The 14,223-nt window shown below is 46.5% G+C and overlaps 1 protein-coding gene across 1 annotated transcript; it reads right to left on the bottom strand.

The window, feature by feature from the left end:
* Positions 1-99: 99 nt before the first annotated feature.
* On the bottom strand, positions 100-10,709 carry tmem179bb (transmembrane protein 179Bb). Its single transcript, XM_061230251.1, has 5 exons — positions 10,589-10,709; positions 3,399-3,595; positions 951-1,088; positions 769-847; positions 100-255 (listed from the first exon to the last, which is right to left on the bottom strand). The coding sequence occupies exons 1-5, from the start codon at positions 10,691-10,693 to the stop codon at positions 100-102; spliced, it is 675 nt and encodes a 224-aa protein (XP_061086235.1). The 5' UTR covers positions 10,694-10,709.
* Positions 10,710-14,223: the final 3,514 nt, after the last annotated feature.

Here is a 14,223-nt window from a genome sequence, read left to right as displayed (position 1 = left end):
TAACAGGGTGGAGACGGGGGTAACAGGGTGGAGACAGGGTGGTAACGGGGTAACAGGGTGTGGTAACAGGGTGGAGACGGGGGTAGTGTGTTTTCGGGGTCACTGCGGACGGGCTGGTCGTTGGAATAAAGGCTCGGTCTCAGATGAGCTCCAGTCATCCTCCCGCACCACCCTGACCTCTGACCCCTGCTGCCTCTGCAACGCCACCAAGACAACGATCACCACCCAGAAGAAGAAGTTCACCCATACTGACTTCTGCAGAGAGAGAGGGAGAGAGAGGGATTTTAATTCTAGAAATAGAAATAAACATAGTAAAGCCCGACAGATTGAGTAGAGCAGTACTGACCTGTGTTGAGCAGTACTGACCTCAGTGTTGTGCAGTACTGACCTGTGTTGAGCAGTACTGACCTCAGTGTTGCGCAGTACTGACCTGTGTTGAGCAGTACTGACCTCAGTGTTGAGCAGTACTGACCTCAGTGTTGTGCAGTACTGACCTGTGTTGAGCAGTACTGACCTCAGTGTTGAGCAGTACTGACCGCAGTGTTGTGCAGTACTGACCTGTGTTGAGCAGTACTGACCTCAGTGTTGAGCAGTACTGACCGCAGTATTGAGCAGTACTGACCTGTGTTGAGCAGTACTGACCTCAGTGTTGTGCAGTACTGACCTGTGTTGAGCAGTACTGACCTCAGTGTTGAGCAGTACTGACCGCAGTATTGAGCAGTACTGACCTGTGTTGAGCAGTACTGACCTGTGTTGAGCAGTACTGACCTCAGTGTTGTGCAGTCCTGTGTAAAAGTGACTCCCGATGTAGGGCTGGCCCCATGTCTCATTCTCCGCCTGCTCGCAGCTGGAATAGAACACACCGGCCATGTCACAGACGAACAGACTGGTGCTTGTGGGAGTGGAGGGGGATTGTGGGATGTATGCGGGCCAGCCGCGGTCCTCCTGACCTGGAGAGCAGGGGTGTGCTGTTCTGGACGGAGAGGCAGAGCTGATCACGGCCGATCCGCAGCATGCAGCCTGAGACGAGCAGGAAGACCAGGAACACGCCGCACACGCCCAGCGTCACGTTCAGCCACAGGGTTTCCCTGGGAACGGCATGGCCAGTCCCGCCAGTTTACACGCCAGTTTACACACCAGTTTACACGCCAGTTTACACGCCAGTTTACACGCCAGTTTACACACCAGTTTACACGCCAGTTTACACGCCAGTTTACACACCAGTTTACACGCCAGTTTACACACCAGTTTACATGCCAGTTTACACACCAGTTTACACGCCAGTTTAAACACCAGTTTACACACCAGTTTACACACCAGTTTAAACACCAGTTTACACGCCAGTTTACACGTCAGTTTACACACCAGTTTACACGCCAGTTTACACACCAGTTTACACACCAGTTTAAACACCAGTTTACACACCAGTTTAAACACCAGTTTACACACCAGTTTACACACCAGTTTACACGCCAGTTTAAACACCAGTTTAAACACCAGTTTACACGCCAGTTTACACGCCAGTTTACACACCAGTTTACACACCAGTTTAAACACCAGTTTACACGCCAGTTTAAACACCAGTTTACACACCAGTTTAAACACCAGTTTACACGCCAGTTTACACACCAGTTTACACGCCAGTTTAAACACCAGTTTACACGCCAGTTTACACACCAGTTTAAACACCAGTTTACACGCCAGTTTACACGCCAGTTTACACACCAGTTTACACACAGGTTTACACACAGGTTTACACACCAGTTTACACGCCAGTTTACACGCCAGTTTACACACAGGTTTACACACCAGTTTACACGCCAGTTTACACACCAGTTTAAACACCAGTTTACACGCTAGTTTACACACCAGTTTACACACCAGTTTAAACACCAGTTTACACACCAGTTTAAACACCAGTTTACACACCAGTTTACACACCAGTTTACACGCCAGTTTAAACACCAGTTTAAACACCAGTTTACACGCCAGTTTACACACCAGTTTACACACCAGTTTAAACACCAGTTTACACGCCAGTTTAAACACCAGTTTACACACCAGTTTAAACACCAGTTTACACGCCAGTTTACACGCCAGTTTAAACACCAGTTTACACGCCAGTTTACACACCAGTTTAAACACCAGTTTACACACCAGTTTACACGCCAGTTTACACGCCAGTTTACACACCAGTTTACACACAGGTTTACACACAGGTTTACACACCAGTTTACACGCCAGTTTACACGCCAGTTTACACACAGGTTTACACACCAGTTTACACGCCAGTTTACACACCAGTTTAAACACCAGTTTACACGCCAGTTTACACACCAGTTTACACACCAGTTTAAACACCAGTTTACACACCAGTTTAAACACCAGTTTACACACCAGTTTACACACCAGTTTACACGCCAGTTTAAACACCAGTTTAAACACCAGTTTACACGCCAGTTTACACGCCAGTTTACACACCAGTTTACACACCAGTTTAAACACCAGTTTACACGCCAGTTTAAACACCAGTTTACACACCAGTTTAAACACCAGTTTACACGCCAGTTTACACGCCAGTTTACACACCAGTTTACACGCCAGTTTAAACACCAGTTTACACACCAGTTTACACGCCAGTTTACACGCCAGTTTAAACACCAGTTTACACACCAGTTTACACGCCAGTTTACACACCAGTTTAGACACAGGTTTACACACAGGTTTACACACCAGTTTACACGCCAGTTTACACACAGGTTTACACACCAGTTTACACGCCAGTTTACACGCCAGTTTACACACAGGTTTACACACCAGTTTACACACCAGTTTACACACCAGGGTCGCTCACCTTCACCCACTACTGAGAAGCTTCATACAAAAATAAGACATAATTTTCATATGGTTGCTCGATGTACTATGTACTCATAGGTGTCTTATTGCTAATTCATTGCATTAGCGTTGAGAGCAAGTGTGTTACACTAAACACACAAATGTAGCATATCGGTCTGAATGCATTTGTTCATTCACTCGCCCTCTCCCTGAAATCACTAACAGACTGATTAAATCATCCATATCTAAAAATGCACTAAAAACGCACTTCCCAACAAAAAAAACATTCATCCATTCTTCCATTCACAACTACTCACAATAAAGCATCCACGTGTAAATGCAGTACCCGGATTTCACCACTAGATGGTGACAGTAGCGGCAAAAGCGTCCAGTCAAGCAGCTCCACTGTGCAGTCTGTCTGTCTGTCTGTGTGTCTGTCTGCCTGTCTGTGCCTGTCTGTCTGCCTGCCTGTCTGTGTGTCTGCCTGTCTGGCTGTCTGTGTGTCTGCCTGTCTGTGTGTCTGTCTGTCTGTCTGTCTGTCCAGCAGAGTTCCGGGGGCTTACCTTTTGAGCTGCTCTCCCAGGAACTTGTTGTAGGCCCAGTAGAGGATGAAGGAGAGGCAGTAGATGGCCACGCCCACGGAGATGGCCGTCAGGAAGTAGCAGAGGGACGGGGAGCTGAATGCGTCGGGGTCCAGAGTCTGAGCGGAGACGTTGTAGTGCACGCTCCCGTAGAGCAGGCATTCCCCCGAGAAATCTCCCTAAAGCACACGACACAGACCGTACCAATCAATCACTCAGCACACAGACCGTACCAATCAATCACTCAGCACACAGACCGTACCAATCAATCACTCAGCACACAGACCGTACCAATCAATCACTCAGCACACAGACCGTACCAATCAATCACTGAGCACACTGACCGTACCAATCAATCACTCAGCACACAGACCGTACCAATCAATCACTCAGCACACAGACCGTACCAATCAATCACTGAGCACACTGACCGTACCAATCAATCACTCAGCACACAGACCGTACCAATCAATCACTCAGCACACAGACCGTACCAATCAATCACTCAGCACACAGACCGTACCAATCAATCACTCAGCACACAGACCGTACCAATCAATCACTCAGTACACAGACCGTACCAATCAATCACTCAGCACACAGACCGTACCAATCAATCACTCAGCACACAGACCGTACCAATCAACCACTCAGCACACAGACCGTACCAATCAATCACTCAGCACACAGACCGTACCAATCAATCACCCAGCACACAGACCGTACCAATCAATCACTCAGCACACAGACCGTACCAATCACTCAGCACACAGACCATACCAATCAATCACTGAGCACACTGACCGTACCAATCAATCACTCAGCACACAGACCGTACCAATCAATCACTCAGCACACTGACTGTACCAATCAATCACTCAGCACACAGACCGTACCAATCAATCACTCAGCACACAGACCGTACCAATCAATCACTCAGCACACAGACCGTACCAATCAATCACTCAGCACACAGACCGTACCAATCAATCACTCAGCACACAGACCTTACCAATCAATCACTCAGCACACAGACCGTACCAATCAATCACTCAGCACACAGACCGTACCAATCAATCACTCAGCACACAGACCGTACCAATCAATCACTCAGCACACAGACCTTACCAATCAATCACTCAGCACACTGACCGTACCAATCAATCACTCAGCACACAGACCGTACCAATCAATCACTCAGCACACAGACCGTACCAATCAATCACTCAGCACACAGACCGTACCAATCAATCACTCAGCACACAGACCTTACCAATCAATCACTCAGCACACAGACCGTACCAATCAATCACTCAGCACACAGACCGTACCAATCAATCACTCAGCACACAGACCGTACCAATCAATCACTCAGCACACAGACCTTACCAATCAATCACTCAGCACACAGACCGTACCAATCAATCACTCAGCACACAGACCGTACCAATCAATCACTCAGCACACAGACCTTACTAATCAATCACTCAGCACACTGACCTTACCAATCAATCACTCAGCACACAGACCGTACCAATCAATCACTCAGCACACAGACTGTACCAATCAATCACTCAGCACACAGACCGTACCAATCAATCACTCAGCACACAGACCGTACCAATCAATCACTGAGTACACAGACCATAACAATCAATCACTCAGCACACAGACCGTACCAATCAATCACTCAGCACACAGACCGTACCAATCAATCACTCAGCACACAGACCTTACTAATCAATCACTCAGCACACAGACCGTACCAATCAATCACTCAGCACACAGACCGTACCAATCAATCACTGAGCACACAGACCGTACCAATCAATCACTGAGCACACAGACCGTACCAATCAATCACTGAGCACACAGACCATAACAATCAATCACTCAGCACACAGACTGTACCAATCAATCACTCAGCACACAGACCGTACCAATCAATCACTCAGCACACAGACCGTACCAATCAATCACTCAGCACACAGACCGTACCAATCAATCACTCAGCACACAGACCGTACCAATCAATCACTCAGCACACAGACCGTACCAATCAATCACTCAGCACACAGACCTTACCAATCAATCACTCAGCACACAGACCGTACCAATCAATCACTCAGCACACAGACCGTACCAATCAATCACTCAGCACACAGACCGTACCAATCAATCACTCAGCACACAGACCTTACCAATCAATCACTCAGCACACAGACCGTACCAATCAATCACTCAGCACACAGACCGTACCAATCAATCACTCAGCACACAGACCTTACTAATCAATCACTCAGCACACTGACCTTACCAATCAATCACTCAGCACACAGACCGTACCAATCAATCACTCAGCACACAGACTGTACCAATCAATCACTCAGCACACAGACCGTACCAATCAATCACTCAGCACACAGACCGTACCAATCAATCACTGAGTACACAGACCATAACAATCAATCACTCAGCACACAGACCGTACCAATCAATCACTCAGCACACAGACCGTACCAATCAATCACTCAGCACACAGACCTTACTAATCAATCACTCAGCACACAGACCGTACCAATCAATCACTCAGCACACAGACCGTACCAATCAATCACTCAGCACACAGACCGTACCAATCAATCACTCAGCACACAGACCGTACCAATCAATCACTCAGCACACAGACCGTACCAATCAATCACTCAGCACACAGACCGTACCAATCAATCACTCAGCACACAGACCTTACCAATCAATCACTCAGCACACAGACCGTACCAATCAATCACTCAGCACACAGACCGTACCAATCAATCACTCAGCACACAGACCGTACCAATCAATCACTCAGCACACAGACCTTACCAATCAATCACTCAGCACACAGACCGTACCAATCAATCACTCAGCACACAGACCGTACCAATCAATCACTCAGCACACAGACCTTACTAATCAATCACTCAGCACACTGACCTTACCAATCAATCACTCAGCACACAGACCGTACCAATCAATCACTCAGCACACAGACTGTACCAATCAATCACTCAGCACACAGACCGTACCAATCAATCACTCAGCACACAGACCGTACCAATCAATCACTGAGTACACAGACCATAACAATCAATCACTCAGCACACAGACCGTACCAATCAATCACTGAGTACACAGACCATAACAATCAATCACTCAGCACACAGACCGTAACAATCAATCACTCAGCACACAGACCGTACCAATCAATCACTCAGCACACAGACCGTACCAATCAATCACTCAGCACATAGACCGTAACAATCAATCACTCAGCACACAGACTGTACCAATCAATCACTGAGCACACAGACCGTACCAATCAATCACTGAGCACACAGACCGTACCAATCAATCACTGAGCACACAGACCATAACAATCAATCACTCAGCACACAGACTGTACCAATCAATCACTGAGCACACAGACCGTACCAATCAATCACTGAGCACACAGACCGTACCAATCAATCACTCAGCACACAGACCGTACCAATCAATCACTCAGCACACAGACCGTACCAATCAATCACTCAGCACACAGACTGTACCAATCAATCACTCAGCACACAGACCGTACCAATCAATCACTCAGCACACAGACCGTACCAATCAATCACTGAGTACACAGACCATAACAATCAATCACTCAGCACACAGACCGTACCAATCAATCACTCAGCACACAGACCGTACCAATCAATCACTCAGCACACAGACCTTACTAATCAATCACTCAGCACACAGACCGTACCAATCAATCACTCAGCACACAGACCGTACCAATCAATCACTCAGCACACAGACCGTACCAATCAATCACTCAGCACACAGACCGTACCAATCAATCACTCAGCACACAGACCGTACCAATCAATCACTCAGCACACAGACCTTACCAATCAATCACTCAGCACACAGACCGTACCAATCAATCACTCAGCACACAGACCGTACCAATCAATCACTCAGCACACAGACCGTACCAATCAATCACTCAGCACACAGACCTTACCAATCAATCACTCAGCACACAGACCGTACCAATCAATCACTCAGCACACAGACCGTACCAATCAATCACTCAGCACACAGACCTTACTAATCAATCACTCAGCACACTGACCTTACCAATCAATCACTCAGCACACAGACCGTACCAATCAATCACTCAGCACACAGACTGTACCAATCAATCACTCAGCACACAGACCGTACCAATCAATCACTCAGCACACAGACCGTACCAATCAATCACTGAGTACACAGACCATAACAATCAATCACTCAGCACACAGACCGTACCAATCAATCACTGAGTACACAGACCATAACAATCAATCACTCAGCACACAGACCGTAACAATCAATCACTCAGCACACAGACCGTACCAATCAATCACTCAGCACACAGACCGTACCAATCAATCACTCAGCACATAGACCGTAACAATCAATCACTCAGCACACAGACTGTACCAATCAATCACTGAGCACACAGACCGTACCAATCAATCACTGAGCACACAGACCGTACCAATCAATCACTGAGCACACAGACCATAACAATCAATCACTCAGCACACAGACTGTACCAATCAATCACTGAGCACACAGACCGTACCAATCAATCACTGAGCACACAGACCGTACCAATCAATCACTGAGCACACAGACCATAACAATCAATCACTCAGCACACAGACTGTACCAATCAATCACTGCCCCAAGAAATCTCTCTGAAGCACACAACACAGACCGTACCAATCAATCACACAGAACACAGACCGTACCAATCAATCACTGAGCACACAGACCATAACAATCAATCACTCAGCACACAGACTGTACCAATCAATCACTAAGCACACAGACCGTACCAATCAATCACTGCCCCGGGAAACCCCCCTAAAGCACACAACACAGACTGTACCAATCGATCACTGCCCCGAGAAATCTCCCTAAAGCACACAACACAGACCATACCAAATAAATCACTGCCCCAAGAACTGACCCTACAGTACAGCAAATAGCCAGACCATACCAATCAATCACTACATCAGTCAATTTATTGATCTGTCCGTCAGTCACGTAAACATATTAAGGGTGTTCAAGCACCCCACAGTCTGTATCCTGACTGTTTACATGGCAGCATACTATTCGTACCAAATTTAAATGACAATCAGCCTGACATTTAGTATGAGTAGTATGCGGGTCCTAAGAGGTTTGCCGTCAGTATGGCCTCCTGCACCTCCTCACGCAACAGCGCCACCGCTGGTGGCTCAAGTGCACTGCAGTCTTCTGTCCCAAAGGAAAAAGAAGCACCACCGTACTTCAGACATGAACTGGCCTGACACAGAGCGTCTTTTTAATGTCTGACAGAGTGTCTGTTTAATGTCTGACAGAGTGTCTGTTTAATGTCTGACAGAGTGTCTGTTTAATGTCTGACACGGAGTGTCTGTTTAATGTCTGACAGAGTGTCTGTTTAATGTCTGACAGAGTGTCTGTTTAATGTCTGACAGAGTGTCTGTTTAATGTCTGACAGAGTGTCTGTTTAATGTCTGACAGAGTGTCTGTTTAATGTCTGAATGTAACGTGAATGTAGCTGTGTTGTGAGAGGTGAGATATGATCAGCCGTTGTGTGACGTAATGCTAATGCTACAGGCGACTGCAATAGAGGTGAAGAAGAACTGATATTAACTTGCACTTTCCCTTTAGACAGAGGGAGAGCTGCGCTCAAGGGGAACGTGACAGATGATCAACGTGTGCTGAATATCCCATCCCATCCCATGCCATGCTCTGTGAAAAGACAACACACAGACATGCATACACACGCACAATGCATACTTGTTTGTGTTCAGGCTGAAGTGAGTTCCCCCTTGTACCTTGACAGCGGTAACTGACAGGAAATGGCGCACAATTGGGAGTTTAATACGCGCACATTCGCTACCCTGTCTGTCCTCTCATCTGACTCCAATAAACGCACCGAGGTTTAATTGGCCGCAACCAGGCCGCGGGTCACGTGACAGAAAGAAAGGTTTGTTTAACTGACGCTCTCTCCAGGCAAGAATTTCAGGCATCGATGCTGCTAATTCAGTACTTTCGAAACAAAATTTAGCAAATGTACATAACAACTGGGCTATAAAAGGCCGACACCGTGATACAGACAGGCTATAGCCTCTGTCACTTGCCCATCACTAGCCAGCTTGCAAAAGGCCCCAGTTTGTGGAGTCATATTTCCGTTTCGCCATTTAGCAGACGATCATAAACAGACCCGTTGGAGAGTAGTTTTATCTTTGTTTTTTCCTCAAAATGTTAGATGTGTTGTTGTCAGTATTCATGTATTCATTGTTACATCAGCATCGGAATGTTCAGTTAAGAACGTCCCAATGGCATATCTCTGAGCTTACACCTTAAATGTGAAGCTATAAATACAATTTAAGTGCCTTGCTCCAGGTAGTACAACGGCAGCGGCCCACTAGAGAATGAGAACCTGAAACTTTCAGCTACAAGCCCTGTCCCCTTATAGTAGTACAATGCCATCCCAACACTGCCTTACTGAGGACAACCTAAAAAAGAGAGAAAGGAATGTTCACAAAACTGAATCAATATGATTTCGCGGACACGGGGGCATCACATGAGAAGGATCTGCGCTGATAATATTTTGAAATCTTCCTATAGAAACATGACACACGGCGGACAACACTCATGAAAGTTGGAGTTAAAGTTGGAGTCGCATGAGTGTAAGACACGAGAGAAAGAACCCCAAATACATGCCCGTGCGCACTGTACCTATGTGCTGCTGCGGACGCGCGGGACGCGCTGCCCTCGTGTCAGGAGAAGCGCTACTTTCTCCTTATTTCAAAACAAAAAAGTTTTTCAAGCGAGTTTGAAATAAACTCGAGGAGTAACAAACGAGACCACGAGGCAGGTACATTTGCCGCGACATCAATCGCGAGTGAACTGCTATGATGTTCCGCGGCTCATGTGATGTCGCGTAACGGAGGAATTGTCGCGTGAAGGCAGACACATCAAGGACCTCGTTCGTCCACCAGCGGGATTAGGTCACATCATGGACGCGACGCGAGACTTCTCTTTTATGCGTGATTTGTTATTATTATTATATTTACCTGCGTGATCGTCAGCAAAGCGGCGGCGATGATACCACAGATGAAACAACCTGCGTACATCACGAGCTCCAGGACGAACAGCCATCGCGTCGCCATAACGGGCATCTCCGCGCTCACCGGTCCGCTCGGTGGCGCGCACTGGAAGCATGTGGATTCGGGGGCAATCGCGTCCGCGTAGAAGCCTGAGATTCGTTTGCGCGTAAACAATGGTGTCATTCACGTGTTCCTGGGTCCACTTAATTTCATTAAGTAAGTATTGAGGAATGTGTCGCCCTCAATTGTAGGGATTGTTTCACGTGAAGAATGGTACGATTTCTCAAACCAGAACTGTTAATTGTCAATCATTCATGGGACCCATCTTGAAAAACACATTCCAGGAAGATGGGGTTAAGACGGTATTGTTAATAGTTGTATATCCAGCAAGCATGACTGTCACGTTAGGCGGATTGTTTTTTAGGGGGGTTTTTTTGGAACCCCCTCGCCCTTTTGGAGATTATCTTTGACCACTCGACCCTTGAAAAATACATACAGAACAGTTTCTATTTTTCATTGAAACTTCGAATTACAAGTAATTCGTAAATCTAAATTGCGACTGAGATACAAACAGTGGGTTGCACAACGAGAGAAATAGGCGAACTGCGCCCTCTGGCGGTAGATTGTAGCACTTGCCACTTCTTCCAGAGCTCGAACTTTTTGAACACATTTTGAAATTTTAACTAAATTAATATACACTTAAAAACGAGCGCAGACTTTTGTAACTCGTACAGTACTCTCGACAGGCTGATATACTCTAAAGTATGTCGAGAGTACTGTCCGAGTTTGCTCTCTTTTGAAAGTGGGAAATAAAGTTAATCCTCCTTGAGAGAGAAAGAAACAGTTGGACACATGGAGGTCACAGCAGTGGACAGAGCAGCAGTGTAACATATTAATATTAATACTTTTTATCACGAAATAAAGCTGACGTTTTAAGTTGCTGAAACAGTGTTTTTGTGAAGGCAACGACGCAATGGCAGCATTGCTCCACTATCCCAGGATCTCATTGGCTGTGAAATCAGGGTCTGGTTAGCCGGTCATAAGATAGTGCTTTAGCACATGCTGACTCACTGAAACAAATGAACAGCATTTGCAATACAATCTTCTCCCAGTGACTGACCTGCTGCATGAGGGCATCTCACTCTTTATATCTGACATCATCCTCTGTGGCCAATCAGCACTGCCTCTCACCTGCCCAGGGAAATAACTCGGACAGGAGGAGTTTGAGGGGGGGGGGAGTGAGGGGGCAGTTTGAGGAGGGGGGGGGGGGGGGTGAGGGGGTGACAGGGGGAGAGTTTGAGGCGGACTTTGGGGTGGGGTGGGGGGGTGGCAGGGGGGGAGTTTGTGGTGGGTCATGTTTAATTTCAGACTGCAGAGCAACAGAAACAATGAAGGGAGACTAAATCAGCCCCAGGCCCCAGTGCTTTGATACACTGTGTCTGTTGAAGAGAGAACTGTGTCACTGTGAACCTAACACTCACATACACACACTCACACACAGATACACACACACACTCACACGCACACACACTCACACCCAAACACACACTCACACGCACACACACACACACATGCACACGCACACATGCACTCTCACACACACACAAACATACTCACACACTCACTCACACACACTCACAGACACACACACACACACACTCACACACACACACAAACACACACACACACACACACACACACACACACACACACACATTACAGTTACCCGCCCCCCTTTCCTCTTTCCTCTTTGTCAGCAGTTCTGCTTCCTCTCCTCTCTCTCCCTCCAGAAGGTCTCACTTCTATGGCCCTGCATCACAGAGCAGGATTACTGAGTTAGCTGGATAACTGCACTGAGTAAAACCCACAGAGCAGGATTACTGTGTTAGCTGGATAACTGCACTGAGTAAACCCCATAAAGCAGGATTACTGAGTTAGCTGGATAACTGCACTGAGTAAACCCCACAAAGCAGGATTACTGAGTTCGCTGGATAACTGCACTGAGTAAACCCCACAAAGCAGGATTACTGAGTTAGCTGGATAACTGCACTGAGTAAAACCCACAGAGCAGGATTACTGAGTTAGCTGGATAACTGCACTGAGTAAAACCCACAGAGCAGGATTACTGAGTTAGCTGGATAACTGCACTGAGTAAAACCCACAAAGCAGGATTACTGAGTTAGCTGGATAACTGCACTGAGTAAAACCCACAGAGCATGATTACTGAGTTAGCTGGATAACTGCACTGAGTAAAACCCACAGAGCAGGATTACTGAGTTAGCTGGATAACTGCACTGAGTAAAACCCCACAGAGCAGGATTATTGAGTTAGCTGGATAACTGCACTGAGTAAAACCCACAAAGCAGGATTACTGAGTTAGCTGGATAACTGCACTGAGTAAAACCCCACAGAGCAGGATTATTGAGTTAGCTGGATAACTGCACTGAGTAAACCCCACAAAGCAGGATTACTGATTTAGCTGGATAACTGCACTGAGTAAAACCCACAAAGCAGGATTACTGAGTAAACTGGATAACTGCACTGAGTAAAACACACAAAGCAGGATTACTGCGTTAGCTGGATAACTGCACTGAGTAAAACACACAAAGCAGGATTACTGAGTTAGCTGGATAACTGCACTGAGTAAACCCCACAAAGCAGGATTACTGAGTTAGCTGGATAACTGCACTGAGTAAAACCCACAGAGCAGGATTACTGAGTTAGCTGGATAACTGCACTGAGTAAAACCCACAGTGCAGGATTACTGAGTTAGCTGGATAACTGCACTGAGTAAAACCCACAAAGCAGGATTACTGAGTTAGCTGGATAACTGCACTGAGTAAAACCCACAAAGCAGGATTACTGAGTTGGCTGGATAACTGCACTGAGTAAAACCCCACAGAGCAGGATTACTGAGTTGGCTGGATAACTGCACTGAGTAAACCCCACAAAGCAGGATTACTGATTTAGCTGGATAACTGCACTGAGTAAAACCCACAAAGCAGGATTACTGAGTAAACTGGATAACTGCACTGAGTAAAACACACAAAGCAGGATTACTGCGTTAGCTGGATAACTGCACTGAGTAAAACACACAAAGCAGGATTACTGAGTTAGCTGGATAACTGCACTGAGTAAAACCCCACAGAGCAGGATTATTGAGTTAGCTGGATAACTGCACTGAGTAAACCCCACAAAGCAGGATTACTGATTTAGCTGGATAACTGCACTGAGTAAACCCCACAAAGCAGGATTACTGAGTTAGCTGGATAACTGCACTGAGTAAAACCCACAGAGCAGGATTACTGAGTTAGCTGGATAACTGCACTGAGTAAAACCCACAGTGCAGGATTACTGAGTTAGCTGGATAACTGCACTGAGTAAAACCCACAAAGCAGGATTACTGAGTTAGCTGGATAACTGCACTGAGTAAAACCCACAGAGCAGGATTACTGAGTTGGCTGGATAACTGCACTGAGTAAAACCCACGAAGCAGGATTACTGAGTTAGCTGGATAACTGCACTGAGTAAAACCCACAAAGCAGGATTACTGAGTTAGCTGGATAACTGCACTGAGTAAAACCCCACAGAGCAGGATTATT

This window comes from Conger conger, unplaced genomic scaffold, assembly GCF_963514075.1.
Source record: "Conger conger unplaced genomic scaffold, fConCon1.1 SCAFFOLD_61, whole genome shotgun sequence".
In the NCBI taxonomy this organism is placed as follows: domain Eukaryota; kingdom Metazoa; phylum Chordata; class Actinopteri; order Anguilliformes; family Congridae; genus Conger; species Conger conger.
The sequence above is the reverse complement of the archived record's forward strand: the minus strand, read 5'-3'. Positions and strand labels throughout refer to the sequence as shown.